General features: G+C 49.6%; 1 protein-coding gene across 1 annotated transcript; it reads right to left on the reverse strand.

Annotated features, from left to right (window-relative positions):
- Positions 1 to 1,000: 1,000 nt before the first annotated feature.
- CBARP (CACN subunit beta associated regulatory protein) lies at positions 1,001 to 21,416 on the reverse strand. Its single transcript, XM_066636365.1, has 10 exons — positions 21,347 to 21,416; positions 16,919 to 16,995; positions 13,944 to 14,089; positions 12,968 to 13,029; positions 10,738 to 10,903; positions 8,881 to 9,058; positions 7,713 to 7,850; positions 7,059 to 7,266; positions 4,078 to 4,261; positions 1,001 to 2,123 (listed from the first exon to the last, which is right to left on the reverse strand). The coding sequence occupies exons 2-10, from the start codon at positions 16,967 to 16,969 to the stop codon at positions 1,019 to 1,021; spliced, it is 2,238 nt and encodes a 745-aa protein (XP_066492462.1). The 5' UTR covers positions 16,970 to 16,995; positions 21,347 to 21,416; the 3' UTR covers positions 1,001 to 1,018.
- Between the last annotated feature and the right edge of the window lie 1,391 nt (positions 21,417 to 22,807).

Here is a 22,807-nt window from a genome sequence, read left to right on the forward strand (position 1 = left end):
AAGTTGGTGTCTGCTCTTCCCAGAAACCAGCTGTCACCCTCCAAAAAAGATTCTGCACCACAATCCCACTCAGGGGAGGTCAGTTACCAGAGGCAGGAGATACTCCTAAGAGGAAAACATGTCAGCCACATCCTGTTCAAAAGGAAATCATCACAGCTTTGGGCCTGATAATTTGGCCTGGGATGTTATGTCTCATCAGGAATGCAAGATGCCACTGCCTCCTGCCACAAGGTCCTTCCCCCCCCCCCCAGGACAGAGGGTGAGGTGTGCAAGGAGAGAACAAGACATGGTTATTGCTTGTAAAAAACCAGAGAGAGAGAGAGTGCGTGTGTGTGTGTGTGTGAAGGTGAAGGAGTCTAAATATCTGCTACAACCAGCTCTTAATGTTGTGAGGTAAACGTCAGGCCTCCGCTAGGTTTTTCGGGGGTTTCCTTTATTATTTGTAAGAAAAAGGTCCCTTAAAACTTAACTTCCCGGCTGTGCAATTAGATGCGCCTACTTTGGCAAACCCGCTTTGAAGGGGGGAACCTGTGGGCTCAGGACCATCCCCTGTTGGGCGCTAACAAGAAGGGAGCAGAGGCCTCTAGGAAGTAAGAGACTGTCCCCCTCAAATCCTCACAAGCAGAAGGTATGCCTGGCCTGACCCCCCTCCCCCACCTGCTCCAGGGGGATGGCTGGGTAGTGCGGCTGGCCTCAGCCAGGGCAGGATTTCCCCACCTGGAGGGTACCATCCTTGGTTGGGTTCCACTGCCTGGCTCCAGGCAGGGGCCCCTGAACCTTCAACCGTGGAGGTTGCACCCAGGTTGGATACACCAACCCAGAAAATGGCCGGGATCCTCCACGGGGAACCTGTCGGAGCAGGACCACCCTGCGGAGAGGATTCATCTGAGGTCATCCCACACCCTCATGCCCCTGGGAGAGTCCTGCACCCTGGCTGGCTGGCAAGTACTACCATAGCACTGCCAGCACCAGGGAGAGATGTGGCTACCTTGCCCTTGGTCAGCTATACTTTACCCCATTACTCAGGGCTGGGATCAGGGGAGGTGTCTGCCACAACCACCATGCACTCTGTACTCTCTCTCGGTTTTTTCAAGTGCCCATAGAGTCTCTCCTCCAGCCCCCCTGCAATCTTGTCCATTAGTTCAGAACTGAGACCGCCCAGGCCTGGGCACTCGCTGCCACCAAGGCAATCACTGCCATTAGTATCCGGCGCCATCTTCGCCTCCTCTGGTGGTTCTTCCTCAATTACCTGGATTTTGTCACTGGCTTCTGCAGCTGGCGACACAACTTCCTCATCCCCAGAGCTGATGATGCGGGGCAGGGTGCTGTGGTAGCGACTGTCTAGTGGGTAGTTGACACTATCACCCCGCCGCAGTGGTGTGCGATGCCTCTCCAGGGCAGCAGGGTAACGGACACCAGGGTCACTGTACTGCTTGGTGCGCTGCCACTGCTTGCGAAGGTGGGTTCGGGAGCGGTGCTTGGCTCGCAGGGGCGACTCGTCAAACTGAGGGTCATGGCGAACAAAAGCATTGAAGAGTGCATCTGTCTTTTCATCAATGCTGTAGTCCCGTCGGGGCAAAGCATCTCTTGTGGGGAACATCTGCCCATAGGGGGTCCAAGCCAGCGGGCTTTGGGGAGGCTGCCCACCAGCCGCCCCTCCCTCCTCCTCTTCCTCTTCCGGCTCCTGCCCCTCAAAGCTCTCAAAGATGGTGGCTTTGCGCCCAGCACTGGTGAAGCAGAAGCGTTTCTCCGAGGCTGTCTGGTCCTCACCCACACGGCCGCTGGGGGCCTCAATGGAAGCATACCCACTGTCCATCTGCAGCAGCTTGCGGGTCCCAGCCTCTGATTCCACACTGTCCTGCTTAGGTCTCCCCCACAGCTTGTCATCTGGCCCCTCTGCCTCATCTGCCAGGGAGGAGGGGAAACTGGGTAGGCCACCCCCTGAGGACACACTTTCCCCACCATCACTGCGCACTGAGTCTCGGTCATTCCCTTGCTCTGACGAAGCATACATCTCCAGTGAGGCCCGGAGGCTCCAAATGTCATGATAAAGGGGAGTGGGCTGCTGTTCCAATGTTGGGGGTTCAGGAGAGGTGGGGCCAGGGGATTCGGAAGCCTCTAACCTGCAGCCAGAAAAGAGAGGGACAGCTTGCTTTAAAAAAACCACCTTTGGTTCCCAGCCTCCCTGGCTGGCCTACAGGAAGCTGAAATGGAAAGAGCAAACAGAAACAAGGTTTGGCACTGCTACACACACACACACACACACCTAAATCACCCAGTACATGGGGAATGGCTTAGTGCAGTGGTATTCAAACTGGGGCATCGCAATGCCCCAGCCTGTGGGTCCTGGCCTCTGCCCCCTTAAGAGGCGGGGGCAGCCAGGCGACAGGGGGAAGGCAGTGGCCTGATCCACAGGATTGCACTGCTCAGGGGGGCTGCAGGGGCTTGGGTTGACTTGCCCAAGTCTCCTGCAGCCTCCCAGGGGTGCGGGGAGCCCTACACAACCTTCGGCAGGGCTCTCCAGGTCAGGGAAAGCGAAACCGGAGCGATTGCGCTCTGCAAAACCGGAAGTGCACGATTGCTCCGCTTTCCCTTCTGACGGGGCTGCAGGGACTGTGATGCACTCACCAGTCCCTGCAGCAGCCGTCCCTGTGTGCGGGGAGCCCTGTGTGAGCACCTGCAGGGCTCCCCAGGTCAGGCAAAGAGAGTGAGGCGATCGCGCTCCGCTTTTGCGAAGGCAGAGCAGATTGCTCCACTCTCCCTTTCCCTGACCTGGGGCTCCCCGCACACAGGGATGGCTGCTACAGGGACTGGTGTGTGCATCCCAGTCCCTGCAGCCCCCTGAGCCACGCAATCCTGGGGATCGTGTAGCTGCCTTCCCCCTCCCCCCCTGCTGCCTCCCCCCCCCCCCCCACAAAGACTTACTGCGGGTTTCAAACTCCCGGAGAGTTTGAAAACCGCAGGCTTAGGGGTAGGGCAGAAGGGTCAATCCCAGGCAGCTCCAAGCAGGGTCAAATTTTGAGTGTTGACTTTGATGCATGAATGAGCCAGCTTGGATCAGGTGCCACCGTTGTAGCACCTAAAAATGCAGCAGAGTCCATTCAACAGGGAGTCAGAATGTAATCAAGTGATGCATGTGTGTGTGAATCCAGTCCTTGTTTTTATTTGCATTTTAAAAGAGATATAAGAGCTTGTTGCACTTGTCCTTCTCAGGGCAGAAAATGAGAAACTATTTTCATCACTTCTCTTCTTACAGCCAGGTATATTTGCATATACATGATGTGGCACTCACACAGAGTCCGTTGCATTGCTCCGTTTAGGACTTAGTTTGTTATCTCCATACTTTCATCAGTGCTAATTTAGCCAGCCCTTTAAAGAGGCATTCCCTTGTCTTTCTCATTTAAGAAGGAATACCTCTTAATGATGCCTCAAAATGAATACCTCAAAATGGTCCCTTTTGAACATGTATTTGTAACCAGCATAGTCTGAGAAGAGGCATGCCTTCCTCTGTAAGAGATGTGGGAATGCCTCTTAAGATGACACCTGCCATAGGCACATAGCTATTGGCATAATTTTAAGAAAGGCATTTTCTCCTGTGCGTAAGAGAATGGGGAACACCACTTCCAAGATGTTGCTTGGCACTTGCCATTCTTATCAGTACTAGCATTACAAATATAATTTTTTTAAAATTCTACTGACCAATTAATCAGGGTTACGACTTTGAATAAAGATGTTTTTAAATTAAAAACAATCCTTTCAAATCTGCCTGAAATTAGGTTCTTGGAAAGGAGGATACAAAACCACTTGAACCAATCCCTCTGCCCCATCCCATCTGTCTCCCCCCCTCAACATAAAAAGCAGGTTGACTATGTTATTTACCTCTAATAAAAGCACTCTGTGCATACTTGCATGGCTTGAAGAAGCAAGAAAGATCACTTTCCCCTGCACTCCCTTCCCAAAACTTCTAGAGCTACTCAAGGACACCCCCACAGGTCACCTTCATGGCAATATGACCAGCGATTCTTCTTTCCCCATATATCATGCCAGTCCCATTCCCACTTATCTACTGAAAAATACCTGCCGAGAGATAATGGGGGGCTGGCTGGGGCTGGCAAAAAGGGCCCAGCAACAGGACAGAAAGTCACGTTGTCTGTCCGGGCAATGTACTGAATGATGTCAGTCTGGTGAGGATCACGATCTTCTTGGTCCATGCTCTCACTAGCTGCCCTCTGCCGCTGGAACTGATGGCGCTTGGGAGACCCTGGGTGGGAGCAGAATTATTCACAGGTGAAGGACTTGGCATTGTGGGGGGGAGGAAAGCAGATCTCTTCACAGCCTGTGTGGAATTTGACATTTGAAAATTAGGTTCCAACAAGGCTTCTCAGAGCAGCAACTCCCCTTCCCCAGGTAGCCTGATAGGCAAGAAAACCTATTGCGCTTCCCCGACCCTCCAGTGCCCTAAATTTCTCTCCATAGAATTGGGGGGGGGGGCAATAATATTTCTTATTATTCATTTCATATTTCAGCCTTCTTCCCAAGAGCTCAGGGCAGTGTACCTGCCTGAGTAGTCACTTGTTCCTCATGTGAGGGTAAGGTCAACTAGGCTAAGACAAATGAGCAACTCAAGGTCCCCAAGTCAGCATTATTGCTGAACCAAAACCCAGAACCAGGTTGGGTTGGATTGGATTGAAACCCAGAACTCCCTGCTCCTCATCAGACTAACTACTACATCACACTGGTTCAGACCTGTACCCTGAGGAATTTGCATCCTGAACAGCCTGCTTGAGTGGTTTTGTGCTTTTTTAAAAAGGTGAGATACAAATGTTGGGAAGAAATACAAATAAATGTAAATTGTACACCAGAAAAGTGGAAAGGAAGGGGAGGGAGATTGAGGCAGGCATAAGCAGAAGAAGAATTTGGAATCATTGCAGTTCCACATACTTTGGCTTAGTTACAGTATAGAGGAAGGGAAGTAAGAGATTGTACCAAAGCCTTGACAGAAAAAGGATGGGTTTCAATAAGAACTGTGAAAGAAGTGAGAAGACTAGCGTCATTCTGGAAGGGGATTCCAAGCAGAGGGGGGGTGACGAAGGAGGAAGGGCAGAGTCGGGGGAAGGAGCAAGACATCTATGGGGTTCTGGGTGGGGGTTCCAGATGTAAGGGGCAGCAAGGGAGAAAATTTATTCATTTACGGAAGCAGGAATTCTCTGGGAAGGAACTGCAGGCATAGGGCGGGGGGGGGGAAGTGCTGCACTTGTTAAAGGAGCAGTCAGTCAGTGGGGCTCTGCAGAAGGTTCCCAATAAAAAAAGAGTAGCAAGAATGAAGGGCGGGGAAGGGAGAAAGACTTTGGTACACCCAAAGTTGTGGAGTTGAAGGAGCGAAGGATCAGGGATACTTCGGGTGATGAGAGCAAAGAGAAAAGGGCAAGTCTATGGAGAGATTTGAAGGCAGAAGCATTTAGATGAGATTTGGGCCCTGTTTATCTTGGTAGGTCAGAAGTCTTAAACGCCCTCACCTTCCCCAAGAGGGAGCTCTCTGGAAGAAGGAATGAGAGCCATAATTAAAGCCTAACCATTCAGAGTAGCAGTTATGTTTGATTTTCTGAATTGACCTTTGAATTTCATTATGAATTTTTTTTTATGGATTGTCAGTCAGCTTCAAACTGCCCGGCCAAGAGGCAGAATATAACCGTTTTAAATAAATGAATTGAAACGTGAGCTAGGAACTGGAATGCCACAATTTAGCTCTCATATGAGCCACGGATTTGCTGGGCTGTCTCAAGACAAGGGGGCTTCTTTCTCAGGGTGAGCCCTGCTCCCATCTGTAATACCAAACTACTTCACAGGAATCATGCTAAGAAGTACCAAAATGAGACTATGAGTGTATTATTACCAACTAGTGTCATACAGAGAAGGGCAATACGATCTTGTGAAATTGATGAATTATAGTTTCAGGGCAGACAAAAGATTGTATTGAAGTCACACACCATATGGAACTCACTGCCACAAGATGTGCTGATGGCCACTGGCTTGGAAGCCTTTTGAAGGGGATTACATAGATGTATTGCAGAAGAGAAGGTGGTTAATCAGTGGCTACTAGCCATTACATTGAGAAATGGAACTTCCACATTCAGAGGCATTTTATCACCGAAACCCAGTTACTGGGGAAAAAAACCACAGGAAGGTTGTCAACTTCATGCTGTATTTGTGGGCTTCCCAGAGGCCACTGTGAGAAGCAGGATGCTGAACTAGATGGACTTCTGGTCTGACCCAGCAGGGCTCTCCACACCTGGAGTATTGCATCCAGTTCTGGTCGCCACATCTCAAAAAGGATATAGTGGAGATGGAAAAGGTGCAAAAGAGAGCAACCAAAATGATTACTGGGCTGGGGCACCTTCCCTATGAGGACGTTTGGGCCTCTTCAGTCTAGAAAAGAGGTGCCTGAGGGGGGGCACAATTGAGACATACAAAATCATGCAGGGGATGGACAGAGTGGATAGAGAGACACTCTTTTCCCTCTCACATAACACCAGAACCAGGGGACATCCATGGAAGTCGAGTGTTGGGAGAATTAGGACAGAAGAAAATATTTCTTTACCCAGCGTGTAATTAGTTTGTGGAACCCTTTGCCACAGGAAGTAGTGATGGCGTCTTGCCTGGATGCCTTTAAGAGGGGACTGGACAAATTTCTGGAGGAAAAGTTCATTACAGGTTACAAGTCATAGTAGGTATGTACAAGCTCTTGGTTTTAGGGGCAAGCTTCCTCTGATTGCCAGATGCAGGGGAGGGCACCAGGACACAGACTGTTGCGTGCTCCCTGGGGCATTTGGTGGGCCACTATGAGATACAGGAAGCTGGACTAGATGGGCCTTTGGCCGGATCCAGCAGGGCTCTTCTTGTGTACTCAGGAAAGAAAAAAAGAAGTAAAAGGATTGTGGCAGGGATATACAAGTGGTGTAGACTGGATTCAGAGAAATACAAGAGCGCAGAAGAACTGGAAGCTTTTTGAAGTATAGCCTGTGCATTTCCCACAAACCTGCCCCCACAGGGTGACCCACCTCGCATATCCAGGCTCGAGGCCCTCTGGCTGGTCTCCAGCTTCCACTTCTTGATTCTGAAGTACGGGCTTGCACCCTCCAGGCTGGCGTGACGCCGCAAGCGGGTGAAGAAGTGAAGGACAGTGCCCTGGGCAGGTGCTGGTGTGCTCTCTGCAGCGGCCGCACTGCTAGTTCCGGCTCCTTTGGGGCTCCTGGCTACACTGTCGGACTGAGAGATGAAAGGATGAGGTAGGTACTGCATAACTGAGGCGTTCAGTACTGGGGCACCCGAGTGGAAAGAGTGCCCCCCCAACACACACCTCAGCGTTTCTTAATGGCCCCTGTAGCAATAAGACATCTTTGTAATGGCATAGGGAGCACAACTGAACCCCACCATCATCACACACATAAACCAAAAGCTTAGCACATAAGCAACAACATAGCCCTAGAAACTTCAGCTGGCAGCCTAGCGGCCATTTTGAAGGCTCCCTGGCAACCGCATGGAGGCCCAAAGCAACTCACCCACCCCTCCTCAGGGACAGAAGACCATCTGGTGAGACCCCAACATAAAAAGACAGAGACTATGATTTAGAAGGGGGGTGTCTTGTGCGTTGCATTTTCAGTTGAGGGCTTACACGGAGTCATAGTTGGGCGCCCCGTGCTGGGTGTACATACCGAGGCGCCCTCTCCGGAATCTGAGGAAACGGACGGGCTGGCCTCAACGGTGGAGTTGTAGGTGTCCCCTGGCAACGCCGAGCTGGGGCACATGCCGTGGCTGGTTAGCGCCGTCTGGGGCAGGGTGCCCCCAGCTGGCTGCAGGAGGGTGAGAAAGGAAGATGGGTTGTCAGCAGGAAAAGCCCAGGGATTTTAACTCCAGACCTCGCCTTACCGACATTGAGAAGAGATGCGAATGAAGGCAGAATGATCTTTTACCTAGTCAACTGAGGTTATTGCAAGCTTCTGAGTTCCACAGAACTCTGCAACCAGAATGAAGTTCTGTGAAACCTGCACACTTGCATATGCTGACACCAACCTAAGTTGACCTAATGGAGGTTAATAATGATGATGATGATGATGATGATGCATAATCTTCTTCTAAAGTATGCAAGGTCTTGTGTTTGCAGAAGCCTTTAACCAGAATGTTCTATGAAACACCAATGCTTGCATACTTTAAAATACTTTTTTTTCCACATTCCTTCCTCCAAGGAGCTCAGGATGGTGTACAGTGCTCCTTCCCTCCTTGTTTTTGTCCTCACAACAATCCTGTGAGGTAGGCGAAGCTGATAGTGACTGGCCCAAGGTAACCCAGGAAGCTTCATGGCTGAGCAGGAATTTTAACCTGGGTCTTCCAGGTCTTAAGTCTGACTCCTGACCACAAGCTTTTTATGCATTATTATAATGCTTATTATGCTTATTCAAAAGGCAGCAAACTTTCACAAAACTCTTCATTTTCACTAAAAACTTCTGCTAAACACAAAAATGTCCATATTATTCAGTGCATAATATGCAGGTTTTTGCATCTCACAGCATTGTGACTCTAGTCTTCTGCAGCAACTAAAGTGGTTTCATTGTAAAGTGTTATGGCAGTTGTGTATCTATTGCAATGCACACAGAGTACTAAGTAAGAGTGAGGTGGATCTCTGCTCCAAGGACCTTACAATTTCATTTAGAGCACAGAAGGGAGGGGAGGGAAAGCTGAGTCAGGTGCTGATGGTGCTGGGAAATGGTATAATTTGATGCATCTTTTAGAAGTCCCAAAGAGACTGAGCTGTCTCTGGCTCTCTGCCACCCCTCATAGCCTAGGATCCACAGATCCACACTGTCAGGACTGGGGAAGACTCACTTGGAAAATGGCAAGGCTGGGTTTGGTGGGGGGACGACGGGGGGTCATTGCGGTGTTGTTTTCATTGGATTCGCACTCATGGATTGTGACAATTTTGAGGGCAGCAGAGGGAGGCAAAGGCAGGTGGCTGAGGCGAGCATTCTTCAAATGGTGGAAGTCCCCCTCTGTGAGGGTGTACCTGCCCAAGAAGAGTAGGAAAATACTTTAATGAACAGATCAAAAACAAATCAGCCATGAACATAAGAAGAGCCCCGCTGGATTAGGCCAAAGCTCATCTAGCCAGCGTCCTGTAGCTCACAGTAGCCCACCAGATGCCTCAGGGAGCACACAAGATACCTATATCCCCTTGCCACTCCCTTTCAACTGGTATTCAGAGACAGCCTACCTCTGAAACCTACCTAAACGGTTGCATATAGTCACCATGGCTTGTAACCTCTGATGGACTTTTCCTCCATAAATTTGCCCAATTCCCTTTTAAAGGCATCTAGGCCAGGTGCCATAACAACATCCTGTGGCAAGGGGTTCCACAGATTACTTACACACCGAGTAAAGAAAAATATACCTTTTGTCTGTCTAACTCTCCCACCAGTCAATTTTAGTGGATGTATCTTGGTTAGGGTGCTGCGTGAGAGGGAAAAAGAAAGGAACTTCCTCTATTTATCCCATGCCTAATTTTACATGTCTCAATCACGTCCCCCTCAGGAGCCTTCTTTCTAGGGATCTTCTTTCTGAAGAGCCACAAACATTGTAGCCTGTCCTTGTAAAAGCGTTGCCCCAATCCACTAACCATTTTGGTCACTGTCTTCTGCGCCTTTTCGAATTCCATGATATCCTTTTTGAGATGTGGCAATCAGAATAGGTTTCAGATTTGACCTTACCATTGATGTGTTCAATGGCTTAATAATATTGGCTGTTTTATTCTCCCTTTTTCAATGGTCCTTTTTTAATGATCCCTTCACAGCTGCCACACACAGGGCCAACACTTTCATCCAGCTGTCCACCAGCACTCCAAAATCTCTCCCCAGATCCATCACAGACAGAATACATTAGCATATATGTGAAATTTTGATTTCTTGCCCCAACGTGCATCACTTTCTACTCACTGGTACTTACATTGAAGGCTATCTGCCATTTTACCTCAGAGGAAACACATTCACAGCCCTCTCCAACCCAGTCCACTGGCTTTGCAAGTACTGTATTCCTAGCAACCCATCTAAGGCTATGGGGCAGGACTCTAGAAGAAGTGGCTGAGGCAAAGTACAAGTGCTTCTTCCTTGCAATTTTGTTTTAAGCAGTTAAGCACCAGCTGGATCCTTAATCCATGCTTGGAAATAGTAAGCCAGGCAGTGTTACATTCCTTTAAAAAAAAGGGGAAAAAAAGAAAAAAAATTGCAACAAAGAAACCCCTGACCTGTTCAAAAATCATAGCTGCTCAGTAACAAGAGGAAAGCACTCTGCACACGCACATAGGTACTCTTGCAGCAGGATGTTATGCATTCACAAGAGGGAGTATGTGTCCTGGCACTGAAAGCAGGTTCCATGGCAAAGTGAATGGGCCCTAGTGAATCCTCCTAGTTCCTCCTGCCTGCCACTGGGCCAGAACTCAAGGCTTGCATCCTCGTGTCCAGAGGAGGATCAGTAGTTCAAGCACAGAGCACTGGCTTGCTAAGGAGGAGGTGCTGGGTTCAGTTAACAACATCTTCAGGAAACAGGATCTCAGCTAGAAAGCCTGGGAAAAGACTTCTCTCTGCCTAAGGCTGTAGAGACTGACAGCTTGATAGCTTCAGATGTGCTCTACCTCTCACCCTTCCAGCTCCTACTCACACTCTTCCTTTCCAGCACAAGTCACGGGCCTACCTCCTCCCCTTCTCCTGGGTCTTCTTGCTCTGTTCAAAGAGTGCCGCCTCATTGAAGGAGACCCGCCGGCCTGTGGCGCTGCCCGAGGATAAGAACCGCTCACTTTCTGCATCACGGTAGCTGGAGCTCGACATGCAGTCAGGGTCATCCACCTTGATGGTGATCTCTAGGAAGACAAGGTGGGGGGGGGAGCAAGTTTTCAGTCACTTTGTTCTAATCCAAATTAATGATGCCAAATCTTGCCACACGGACCATCTACTAAGAATGCAGTGATAAGAACAGCTTCGCTGGATTAGGCCATCTAGATCTGGATCTAGTTCAGCTTCCTGGATCTGCCCAGTTAATGGCATCTAGACTAGATTACTATAACACTTTATAGGTGGGATTCCTGGGTTCAAATCCTCTCATGTCCAACTTACCTAAGAACAGCGCCACTGGATCAGGCCATAGGCCCATCTAGTCCAGCTTCCTGTATCTCACAGCGGCCCACCAAATGCCCCAGGGAGCACACCAGATAACAAGAGACCTGCATCCTGGTGCCCTCCCTTACATCTGGCATTCTGACAAAGCCCATTTCTAAAATCAGGAGGTTGCACATATACATCATGACTTGTAACCCGTGATGAACTTTTCCTCCAGAAATTTGTCCAATCCATTAGCCCAGCCTGTCACACAGAACTCACTTTTTTTTTTAAATTATAGAATGTCAGAGTTGGAAGGAAGCTTGGAAGCCATCTGGTCCAACCCCGGCTCAGAGTCCGCATCTGTTACTGCAGCCTCTGCTTGAAAACCTCCGTCTTGTGCCCACTACTGTCCCAGTGCCAGACAGCTCTTACAGTTAGGAAATTCTTCCTCTTGTCTCACCCAAATCCACTGCCCTGCAGTTTCCACCTCCTGGTTCCAGTCCTGCCCTCAGAGGCCACACAGGGTAACAAGGCCTCTCCTGCTTCTGCCCCTCAGATACTCCAAGATGGTGATCATATCTCCCCTTAGTCATCTCTTCTCCAGGTTAAGTGTGCCAAGCTCTTGTACCTGTCCCTCACAGAACTTGATTTCCCTGCCCCCCTTACCCGGTGATGTGCCAGCCTCTGCTCTCCCAATGTTCTAGCTCCACACTCCCCTCCCCTCCATGGTTCCTCTTCCTCTCTGTTCCCCTCTTCCTTTTGCAATCCAGGGAGTGGAAGGAGATGGAGGAGCAGTGGAGGCAAGTAGGTGGACAGAGATGGGCTGCTGAGGTGACTGCTTCAGTTGGCCTCATGAATGGGCCAGTCCTGGCAAGGGGCCAGATCTCCTTTCCTGCTTTGTTTAAAGGATCTGCACAGAAGAGTGCACAGGGCTTTGCTTATACAATAGTTCTGGACAGAAATTCTTAAAAGAAACCACATAATCACAGGATTGTTGAAGCCTCCTGAACTTAAACAAAGACTCTGCTGAGTGATCAGGAAGAGGACATTACAGAAACGAACTCGGCAATAAACCTGCCGATGGCTGCAGAGATTCACATCACAGCAGACAAGGAAAAGGCAATCGTTTTTGTAAGAGGTTTTGACAGATTTGGAATATCACTTTCACAACCTGCTAGAGATGGCCGAGAAGAAGACCACACGGAAACATCGTCTGCATCCCATCTGGGTTACAAGCCAGTTACGAGGTATAAGGCATGTGGTGGACCAGCCCATGAGACCCCCTAATTATGAAGGTGCTCTTAAATGCTTGAACCTCTTTCCCTCAGAAGATGGTAGTCATTTAAGACCACTGCCTGGCTGCTGCATCAATATCATTCTGGACAGGCCAGAATGTTGTGAGGAGAGGCGTTAGGAGGTAGGGAATCAAACAGCCATAAATATAAGGCTAATTGCATGTCTAAACTTAATTGTATGATTTCTCAGTGAGCCTGCATACTTGCCTGTGTGCATTTCATGTCCCCACAAATAAAAGGGACTAGAAACTTAGTTTTTAAAATGGAAGCTGAACATTCAGGGAGGAACTTCAGCTATCCTAAGGGGAGGGTGCTAAGCCTTCACCCAGCCGTCACCCCTGTGGCTACAGTGCTGCTCCTGGAGAAGAATCACGCCAGGCAGCCTCACAAGAGGAGCTGGTGGGTACACAAAATGACTGGGGAGGGGAGAGAAGTTGTTTCCACAGTGATGCAACCTAGCAACCAAGACCCTATTGCCAAGCCTTTCACAAAAAGGATGGAGGGCACTAATAAAGGGAGCCCACATCTCACCTTGAGCTGGCTGTGAGTCATCCAGGTAGGTTGTGTTGGTTTTTTCTGGGTCATCGCTGGCTCTGAAGAGGGGAAGGGCAGCAACAGTAACAAGGTTAACAGGACAGAAATGGAATGGAGAAGAGTGAAATAGTAAAGGAAAGACTGAACTCCCCAACAGCCCTGGAAATGAACTAAAGCCAGGTCTCCCCAGCTTGTGATCTGAACCTGACTGAAGCCTAACTCCTTGCCACCCTGTTGCTGCAGTCCCCAGGTGGGCCACTGCCTGTGGCTGGTGGATGCAGCTGGCTTAGTGAACAATCATGGTCTAAGGGAGTTTGGTTCCACATCCTATAAACTGAGGGGCAGGATCATCTGACTGTCAAGGAGACCTTCACGTCTTGTCTGCTCCCAATGGGAGGAAAGCAGTCAAGTTGAAAACATGAAGCTGTTTTCTACTGAGTCAGACCCCTGGTCCATTCAGATCAGAATTGACCAACTAATTGGCAGCAGTTCTCCAGGCTTTCAAGATCAGGTCTCTCCCAGCTGTACCCAGAGATGCTGCTAGGGAGTGAACCTGGGACCTTCCTCATGCAGAGCAGGGGCTCTAAGCACTGAGTGTGAGTACTCTGGGGGAACATGGGAGCTGCTTTCTGCTGAGTCTGGTTCTTGGTATCCAGTTCAACATTGTCTTCCTAGACTGGCAGCAGTCCTCCAGCATCTCAGGACAAGGGGTTTTTCCTCCCAGTTCTGTTGGAGGTGCCAAGAATGGAACTTGTGGCCATCTGCATACAATACATGTATCCCATCATTTTTCCCCATAATACCTCTTACCATGTACTACAGATTAGGTTGCAAGGCCACTGTGATAAACAATCCATATTCAGCCCATGAGAGTATCCCAAATGGTGCTGGCATTTTGTGGGGCAATGTGTTCCAGCCCACCACTCCCCAGGGTCCCACTCCCCTGGCACAGCACCACCCACCCCAATCTCACCTGGAATGCCGTTGGTCCGTCTCACAGCAGCGCCGGCAGGCAATCAGGATGCCAAAGAGAAGCACCAGGGTGCCACCAATAAAGATGGAGAGCAGCACAAGTAGCAGGACATACCCATCCTGGGCATTCACTTCGCCAGGCACTGTCTGTATGACGGGGGAGAGAAGACCCAGAAACTAACCATTTATTTCCCTTCACAGCAATTCTGCTGTTGGTCTGAACAAGGGGTGTCCAAACTTTTTGTCAGGAGGGCCACATCATCTCTCTGACACTGTGCCGGGGGCAGGAAATAAAATTTGAATAAATTTACATAAATGAATATATTAGAGATGGAACCTATATGAATGAATGAAGGTCTTGCAATAGCTCAAGGCCTATAAAAAGCCTTGCACAAAGTAAGCCCAGCGTTTCCTTCGCCTCCGCTGTTGCATCACTGATGTCAAACAGCAAGCAGCCCTTGTTGCACAGCTCATGCAAGAGGTCAAACAGTCACTCTCATGCTGAGAACAGTTGCCTCAGTCCAGCGCGGGCTCCACAAGTCTCCAGAGGGCCAGAGGCTCAATTGTGACTGGGAGTTCCCCACAGGTCAGATTGAGAGTCCCCAAGGGCCGCAAGTGGTTCCCGGGCTGGGGTTTGGATACCCCTGGTCTGAACCATGCTGATGGCTGCTCACGTTTATCCCTTAAAGAGCCAGAAAATTCACAAACCTTCCAGATGACAGCAGCTAGACTGTAAGCCCCTTGGGGCAGAGACCCATCTGCTTGCACATAGTGCTATACCAGGGGTGCTCAATAGGTGGATCTCGATCTACCGGTAGATCACGAGGCAAAACGAGTAGATCGCGGAGTGCTGACCCCCCCTTCAGGGGCCTCTGGGAGGAAACGCCGGGAGTAAGGTCCATTGTACTCAATGGGGCTTACTCCCAGATAAGTGTGGCTAGGACTGCAGCCTCACAGCCTAATCCTAGGCATGTCTACTCAGGAGTAAGTCCTGTTATACTCAGTGGGGCTCAAGGTACACCAACATATATTGTACACATAAATGTTATATGTTATGATGGCGCAAACATTGTAAAAAAAACTCTGGTAGATCTCCGGGCCTTGCTGGGTTTCAAACTAGCTCTCGAGCCTGAAAAGTGTGAGCACCCCTGTGCTATACAAACAAACAACAATTCATGCTATACCTCATCCCTGTCAAAGTCTCTGCCTTTAACGATGCAGAAACTGACCATTTATCTGCCTTCACAGAAACAGAGCTATTTGTCACAATGGTGATAGTTTTCCAAGCAGTTAGAATGCTCAGAAACAGCCTGATGTCACATCAGCTCATCCAATGATGAGGAACATCATGTGCACGTGCACAGAAAATATTGTCTATAGGCCGATCAACTGTATTTGCTGGGTGGAACTTGGGACATTAGCAGAGTGCCATGACAGTCAGAAATTCAACTGAATCGGTTTTTCCTAGGTCAGATGGAAACAGAACCAATTGAATTACTGCCCATCAAGGTTGCAAAGGCAGGCTTGAAATTGTGTAGGGATGCAAGGATCGTTTTCAGAAGCAAGGGTGAATGAATAGAACTCCATGCCAAATGCTTGAGTGGGAGAGACATTGCACATTGGATGCTTGACTAGTCCAGGCTCAAATGAAAGGCCCAGTTTGGAGCTGCCATGAGTTCTGCAAACAGACAAACCAGACTTTGAAAACTGCATGGTTCAAACTTTTAGAAAGAATACAAATATGACTGTGTTTGAGATCACATCTCACACACATGGGAGGATCAACCAACTACTTGTCTGTAAAAAAGATCCGGCTCACTTGCAGAGGCCTTGTTGGAGAAAGCCACTAGCTAGTAATTCCAAGAAGGATCGATTTTGCTGACCATGCAGGTGGCTGAACAGAAAATCATTGGATTTCCATGCTTAGGAAAACCTGAGTCTGGTGTCACCATGCCCTGCCCAAGTATTGCCAGATCCAAAATGTGGCGTGGAGGAGAGGGAAAGGAAAGCTATCTCATCTTCCAAACCATCAATGAATCAAAATATTACAAAAATAATCATATTTAGCATTTGCCCAATGCAAACTGATCATTCAAAGCACTTCATATCAGTTCTTTCATTGTAACCTTTAAAACCTGGCATTGTTATTCCCACAGTGTAGCTCTGGCAAAGAGGGAGTGGCTTGCCTAGGACCACAGAGCACATTCATGGAAGAAACCAGATTTGAATCGAGGAACTTCCTGGTTTTACAGCTCCATCTCATAGCTACTACTCACTACTACTCCAGGCTCCGGTCACCTGTATCCAGCCTAGATCTTTTTTGATTTCTCAAAACAGGTACTGAAACTCAATCCTGTTTCCTGTGAACCTGGGAAGATGTGTTCCTTAATCCCAGATATGTGTGCCAGGCAAAAGCACTCTGTGTATGCCCAGAGGCACCACTATCTATGATTCTTTCCAGAGATTTTCCTTCTTACCATGTAAAACCAGGTTATGGAGAGAGATTCTACAGTTTCTTCATGCAGATCTTATAGAGCAATGGGAAGGGAAAACTAAATCTATTTTGCCAGCAGACAGAAGAAAGGAATTCAGTCCTTTTGTTCACAGATCTGCCTCCTCTGACCCAAGGACACCCAAGAAATACATTTTCTCAGTGGGTCCCAGAAGCAGAGATTTCCACCATGTTTCTTACATACAAGTGCATAGATGGAGGACTAGATCTAGCTTCTTTCACAAGACCAGAAGTCAGCCTCAAACACATGATCCACCAACTTGTCGCATGTCTCATTCACACCTGACCCCACCAAGTTCAGTTGCCCACCCCCATGGGCCTCTCTGTCTTAGCTCCTCCTCCCTGGGGCCAGCTCTGACTCCTGGGAAAGTTGGACAGAATCAGATTGGGAGGAGCAGGGAGGGTTACACCAAAGAACACCATGTCCTATCGCGTCCCCCCCCCACCTCACACCACTCACTCACCGTCACGCCTTCAGTTGTCGTGTTCTCCCATGAACTCAAATCATCGCTCATGGTCCGTTGCCAACTGAAATGTCCTCCTAGAAACCAGGCAGAAAGAAAGGAGGAGGCAAAAGAGAGGAAAAAAATCGGAGAACAAGCACGAGAAAATATATATTGATTTATGTGAAAATTGGCAGAGGGAGGGAGAGAGAGATGTCACTGTAACCCCTTCCTTCTGCCTCCTCTCTCTGCCTGCCTATCCCCAGGTCTCTATCCTGCCTTCCGTAGGCTTCACATGTTCAGCCAAGAACTGAAAGCAAATGATATGGCTTCAGACAACAGCAGTGCTCACAGCATCTTTGGCTCCGTCATCCCTTCCCTCTGGCTATAGGAAGGAAAGAGCTCTGGTGGGGTCCTTCTCCCTGGCCAGATTTGCTTGCGATGCCCAGCTTTAGATCAGACCAGGAAGGCAAAGAGTGGTTTAGAGAGAGGCAGGGAAAGGAATGTCGGGCAGCAGCCACAGCTGGATGCAGGAGGCTGGAGGTGGTCCTGCTTCACTCTCATCCTTCTTCCCTTGGTCGACTTCCCTCCCTTGCACTGCCGCTCCTTCTGTCAGTTCACATCGCTCATCCTCTCCCAAGGAAACAGACCGGGGCCTGCTGCAGCCTCCAGGAAGGTGCTATGAGAACCGTGTGCTCAGCCTCGCTGCTTCTCCTCCCAGCCACCCCAGAGACTGGAGCGTTCCCTTCCCCGCTGGCTCACCCGCTGCTGCCCACCCAGCCACCCCACATGCAGGATGGAAATTATATCTATTAAAAAAAACAAACCAGCAACAAAAAAGCGCGCACACCCCACCATCACTAAACGACTAAGCGGCCTGAAAAACCCACACATGCGGTGACTCACACAGCCCGCCAGCAGGGAGATGAACAAGAGGGGATGGGTGAGTGCTGCAGAGCCCAGCTCCTTGGAGTGGCTGGCCTGGCCTACAAGAGGGAGTGAGAAACGCCTCCGCAAACTGGTGCAAGGTGGGCTGTACACAGTGAGGCTAGCCTGGGATGGGGGCCCAGCCTGGGCCTCTCCAGGTCAGGCTGGGAAAGGCTGGAGCCCTGCAGAGCTGCTGCCAGTCCAAGCAGACAAGCCTGGGTCAGAGGAACAAACCTGACTCAGTAGAAGGCAGGTGCCTATGTGGATAGGACCCAGGAGATCTGTGCAAATCAATGCAAGGGGCTGTCCAAATCAAGTCAGCTTTCTGAGCTTTGGGGCTACTGAAGGCAGGGTGGAGGCAGCTCATGAATGACAGAGCAGGGTGGGGGGGGGAGAGACAACCAGTGTCATAACTTGTCCCAACTAACTTAGCTATTGTTTTTTCAAAGGTTACAGGGAGGAGGGATGATTTGTCTCAAATGGGGGGTTAATGGAGGAGGAGCGTTTGTGTTTTTTTAAGAATTGCCTGAGCTCTTCCCCCCATAATGCAAGCATTGATCTCAATGCTCCACCTGTCATCCCTGTGCTCCGCCTGTCAGGGGTGCAATTCTAGAGTATTCCCCCTCCCCAATCTCCTCAATATCACAGAGGATTCTGGGAGTGTCAGTTTGCAAGAGAATACACAGTAAGTCACTCACTTCGCAAATCCACCTCTTCTGCTAAGCCTTCACACAGTCTCCACACCCTACTGGACTAATCCTAAGCAGGTGGCACTGTCACAACTACTGCATATCCTTTGCTCATTTATACCCCCCCCCCCGCGCCTCAATTTTTCTCCTTTAGTCAGTACTGAGACAGTACATGCCTTGGGGTGGGGATCTGTCCTCCAGTCCTTTGTAAAGCACCCACATGCATGGGTAATGCAGCAGCAATGATGATGAAGGAAGTAAAAACAAAACAGAGAAATAAGTAGGATGCATGCCAGGTTGAATCCTGTAATTGATAAAGAAACCAAAGGGTCTCTGAGCATGCGCAGAATGCATTTTTCCCTCATCTGCAAAAAAAAAATATGGAATGGGGGACAGGACTTAAGGTTGCAAGGTGCAGAATCCAAGCAAGACATTTTCACCATTCGGTTTTTTAAAAGAAGAAATAAATTAACCCAGGGAGAAGAAGGAAGGAGAGGAAAAAAACAGGAAAGAACCATTCTGACTTGCAATAAGAGGTACAAAAATAGGTACAGCCAGGGACTGTCATCAGGTCTCCCCAGAGTCCACACATCTTGCTTAGCAGGTGGCTATTAAAGGCACTAACCATGCGACATTGGCACATTTTTAAAGGTAAGCAGATTCCAGCTTCGTCAATACTTGGATGGGAAACTAAGGAAGTTGGTTCCACAAACACAGCAGAATGAGGGAGGAAGACCTGTAGCTGTAGAATGGACTGTATTACTGAAACTGAAAATGAACATAACTTTTTGCCATGCTCCCCTGCATGTACAGGAGCAGTCTATCTCTGACAAACAGAAATGTTGTGGGAGGATGAGCAGAGGTGTCAGGCATATGGCAAGCAGTGGGAAGGTATAAGGAAGCAAGATGTGATCTGAGAGCATGAGTCAGACACCTTGCCCAACCTGTCCAGTTCCAGCCACTATCGGGGTGGGAGACCACCTGAATTCTACATTGGAAGAAAGACAGGCTATAAATGTAAACAAATAAGAAAGAGATCAACCCTGCAAGTAGAAAGCTAGGAGAATTCCAGACTGCCAGGTTAGTTTACTGTTGGCAGGGTATAGGGAACCATTTAAAAATGCAATTCCTCCACCTATAGTCTGATGTGATATAGTCCATCTGACCACTGCTGCAGAATGAGGATTGTACCACATCAAACTGCAAGGGTCACAGTTGGGACTGTATCACCTTCTACTGCAACTGCAGGCCAGACATTACTGCAAAAGCCAGACCCTCAAACTAGCTGGGCCATCTGCAGTGTTCTAAAGAGCAGTAAGGGAAAGTTTTTGTGTCAATTTTGTCTAGGTTGCTAGCACAGTGGCTTAGACCCTGTGGCTGCAATCCTATACACATTTACCTGGGAGTAGGGCCTACTGAGTTCAATGAGGCTTACTTCTGAGTAGACATGCCTAGGATTGGGCTATACATCTCCTCCACTGGTTGAGGACCTGGTGGCAGAGACTTAGCCTGCCAACTCTCACCTCTGTCACAAATCCACCAGGAATCCTTAACCAAGGTGCAAAATTCTCTGGGTGACTTGGGACCAGTCACTGTCTCTGAGCCTAACCTGCTTCCAGGGTTGCTGTGAGGATAACAACATGCTGGGAAGACAGGCATGTGCACTGGCTGGAATTCCTCAGAGAAAGGGCAGGATACAAATGTGAGGCAAAGTGATGCAATGCAACAACCCAGTGCAAGTCCCTCCTTCCTTCCTCTTCCCAGGGTGGCTTGTTCAGGTTGCTGAAGGGCTGGATGCTGTGCACATACTCAGAGGCTTCCCTTCCCCCTAGCGAGCCTGGGCTCAATAACCACTACTGTGGTTGCTTACAAACTGGTATTTTTAAATGCCTGCTGGGTGCCTCTAAATAAGAGGCAGGTCTAGGCCAACTCCCTGCCATCAGACCCACAACAGGTAGGGAGGTGAAGGATTTCAGGCCTGGTTTTCCCTGTTTGTCGTGGAAGAATTTTGTCTCCATGGTGATCTACAAGCAGGAACTCAGTGGCTGCTGTTTATGCCTGTTGTGAGCAAGCAGGATTCTAACATTGCAACTCTTGGGAGCCATTTGGCTCCCAAGGGGGAAGGAAGCAGAATGAAGGAGGCAAAAATCTGAAGACTGAAAAAGTCCCGCTTTGCAGGGGGAGACCCACCAACCTGAGTACTCTGTCTGAGGACAGTCAGATACCCCTGGGAAAATTGCAAGAAGGTCATGACAGAGAGAGCCACACACAGATCCAGGCATTGTCTCCCCACCATATGGTTATAAAGGGTAGGCTGCTTTTGAACATGGAGGCTCCCTTTTTAGCTTTCAATATGGATCAACAGGCTTGTTCTCTGTGGGTTCGTCTACCTTCAAACATAAGAGGAGCCCTGCTGGATCAGCTCCAATGGTCCATCTATCCAACATTCTTGTTTCCATCAGAGACCAGCCAGAGGACTCGGGGAAGCCCACAAATATTTGATGACCCCATTTTTGACCATTGGTGGTGGTCATAATGTGTACATGGAAGTGCCATCAGCTACCTTGATTAACCATTGAGAGACTCATCTTTGGTAAGAGCATAAACTTATTTTAGCTCCCTCCTTCCCTCTCTGTATCTATGCATAATGTACCACTTTTCCACAACAGATTATAAGTAGAATTCTGACAGATCAGAGTTACCCACTTCCCCACTTTTTCTGGGTAGCCAGAGATACCCACAGATCCATCTAACCCACTTTTACTTTTCAATTGTGGCCACTGAGATGCCTCCAGAAACCCCACAAGCAGGGCACAAAGGTGACATCCATTACCTTCTGTTTCCCCATCAGAATCTGGTGCTTAAGGAGTAACATGTTGTTTTTCTGAACATGGAGGTTCCAGGCTTAGCTGCCATGGCTAAGAGCTTTTCATCACACCTCTATGAATTTGGCTTTAAAAAAAAAATAGTCTATATGAGTGGCCTGATAATTTATAATTAGGGCAGCAGCTGCAGGGGGTGGGGGTGGGGACCAAGGGCAAAAAGGGAGAGAGGGAGGTAGTTAATATGTTCTTAAAATGCTTCTCAAAGGAGAAGGACCCAAGGCCAGCTACATCAAGAGCAGATACAATACTCAGACTGATGAGATGAGGCAGGAAGATGGTGGGACTGGCTAAGGATGGGAGCAAAAGGATGGCTCCTGGAAGAGCTGGGCAGGGTTCCCTTCAGCTCCTGCCTGGCCCCCTGCGCCCCCTGCACAGAGCCAGAAGTGGGGGCTTGCCTTTCAGCGCAGGGGCTGCGTCCAGGCTCGTTGCCACTGGTGCCTGCAGCCGCCTGCTCCATTCGTGGAGGAGTGCATGGGTGGGTGGCTGCGTGGGTGAGTGGGAAGGGGGGCGCGGGGGCGGGAGAGGAATCTCCCTGCCGAAAGGAAGGCACGACCTGATCCCGCAGGACGGAGAAGGACCAGACCCCCCCCCCCTCTGCGGTCACCCCACACACCGTGGGGCTCTCCCCCAGCCTCACGCCGGAGAATGCACTTGCACGATCCCTTGCAGGAGGAGACAAGCGACGGCTTGAATGAACGATGGCTGGGAATCCGGGCGGGGGGGGGGGTAGAGGCGTCAAACCTGGGCATTCAGCAAGATCTGGTCCATTACATGGGCACGTCCAGGGCTGCCCACAACAGACCCGGGACAGAGAGGAAGCAAGGCGTTCATCCACACACATGCACGCCCCCCCCGCCCCACATCAGGAGGGTTTGGTCCTGGAAGGAGGAGGACCCCCACTCTTTGGGGGTCAGCAGCACCATCCCGTTTACTGCACACCGAGCAACCCAACGAGGCAGGAAGCCGCCCGCAGATCCACCTCATGTGCCCGCTGAACAGCATCACCCCGGGGACCCTCCAACAGGGCTGGGGATCGCTGGGGTTTTCTGTTTCCCCCTTTCCGCTCAGCTGCAAAAGCCAAGTGAAGGATCGCGGGGGGGGGGGGGAGGAGGAAGAAAGAAGAGAGAGACCAGGCAGGCATCAAACCCACAGGGCACTTCCTGATCTATACAGCACACACCGATTCCTTAGCCTGACAGAGAGGATCAAAGAGTTTAGGGCTTGTGGGTGTGTGCTGTACATACAGATGCACACACATGTATCTCTCTCTCTCTCACACACACACACACACACGCACGATAAGACACATATCCTTAAGTCAAGTACCCCTTTAATGTATTTCCCAGTGCTGCAATCCTCAGCACACTGATTTTGGAGTCAGTCCCGCTGAACTCAGTAGGGTTTACTTC

Source organism: Tiliqua scincoides, chromosome 8, assembly GCF_035046505.1.
Source record: "Tiliqua scincoides isolate rTilSci1 chromosome 8, rTilSci1.hap2, whole genome shotgun sequence".
Lineage (NCBI taxonomy): Eukaryota > Metazoa > Chordata > Lepidosauria > Squamata > Scincidae > Tiliqua > Tiliqua scincoides.

Coding starts and splice junctions, on each gene's coding strand:
- CBARP (XM_066636365.1), bottom strand. CDS start 16,969: ATGAGCGATGATTTGAGTTCATGGGAGAACACGACAACTGAAGGCGTG. Junction 4,262..7,058: donor CTCGAGCCTGGATATGCGAG/GTGGGTCACCCT, acceptor GCTCCCACCCAG/GGTCTCCCAAGCGCCATCAG. Junction 2,124..4,077: donor CCCCCATTATCTCTCGGCAG/GTATTTTTCAGT, acceptor TTCTGGCTGCAG/GTTAGAGGCTTCCGAATCCC.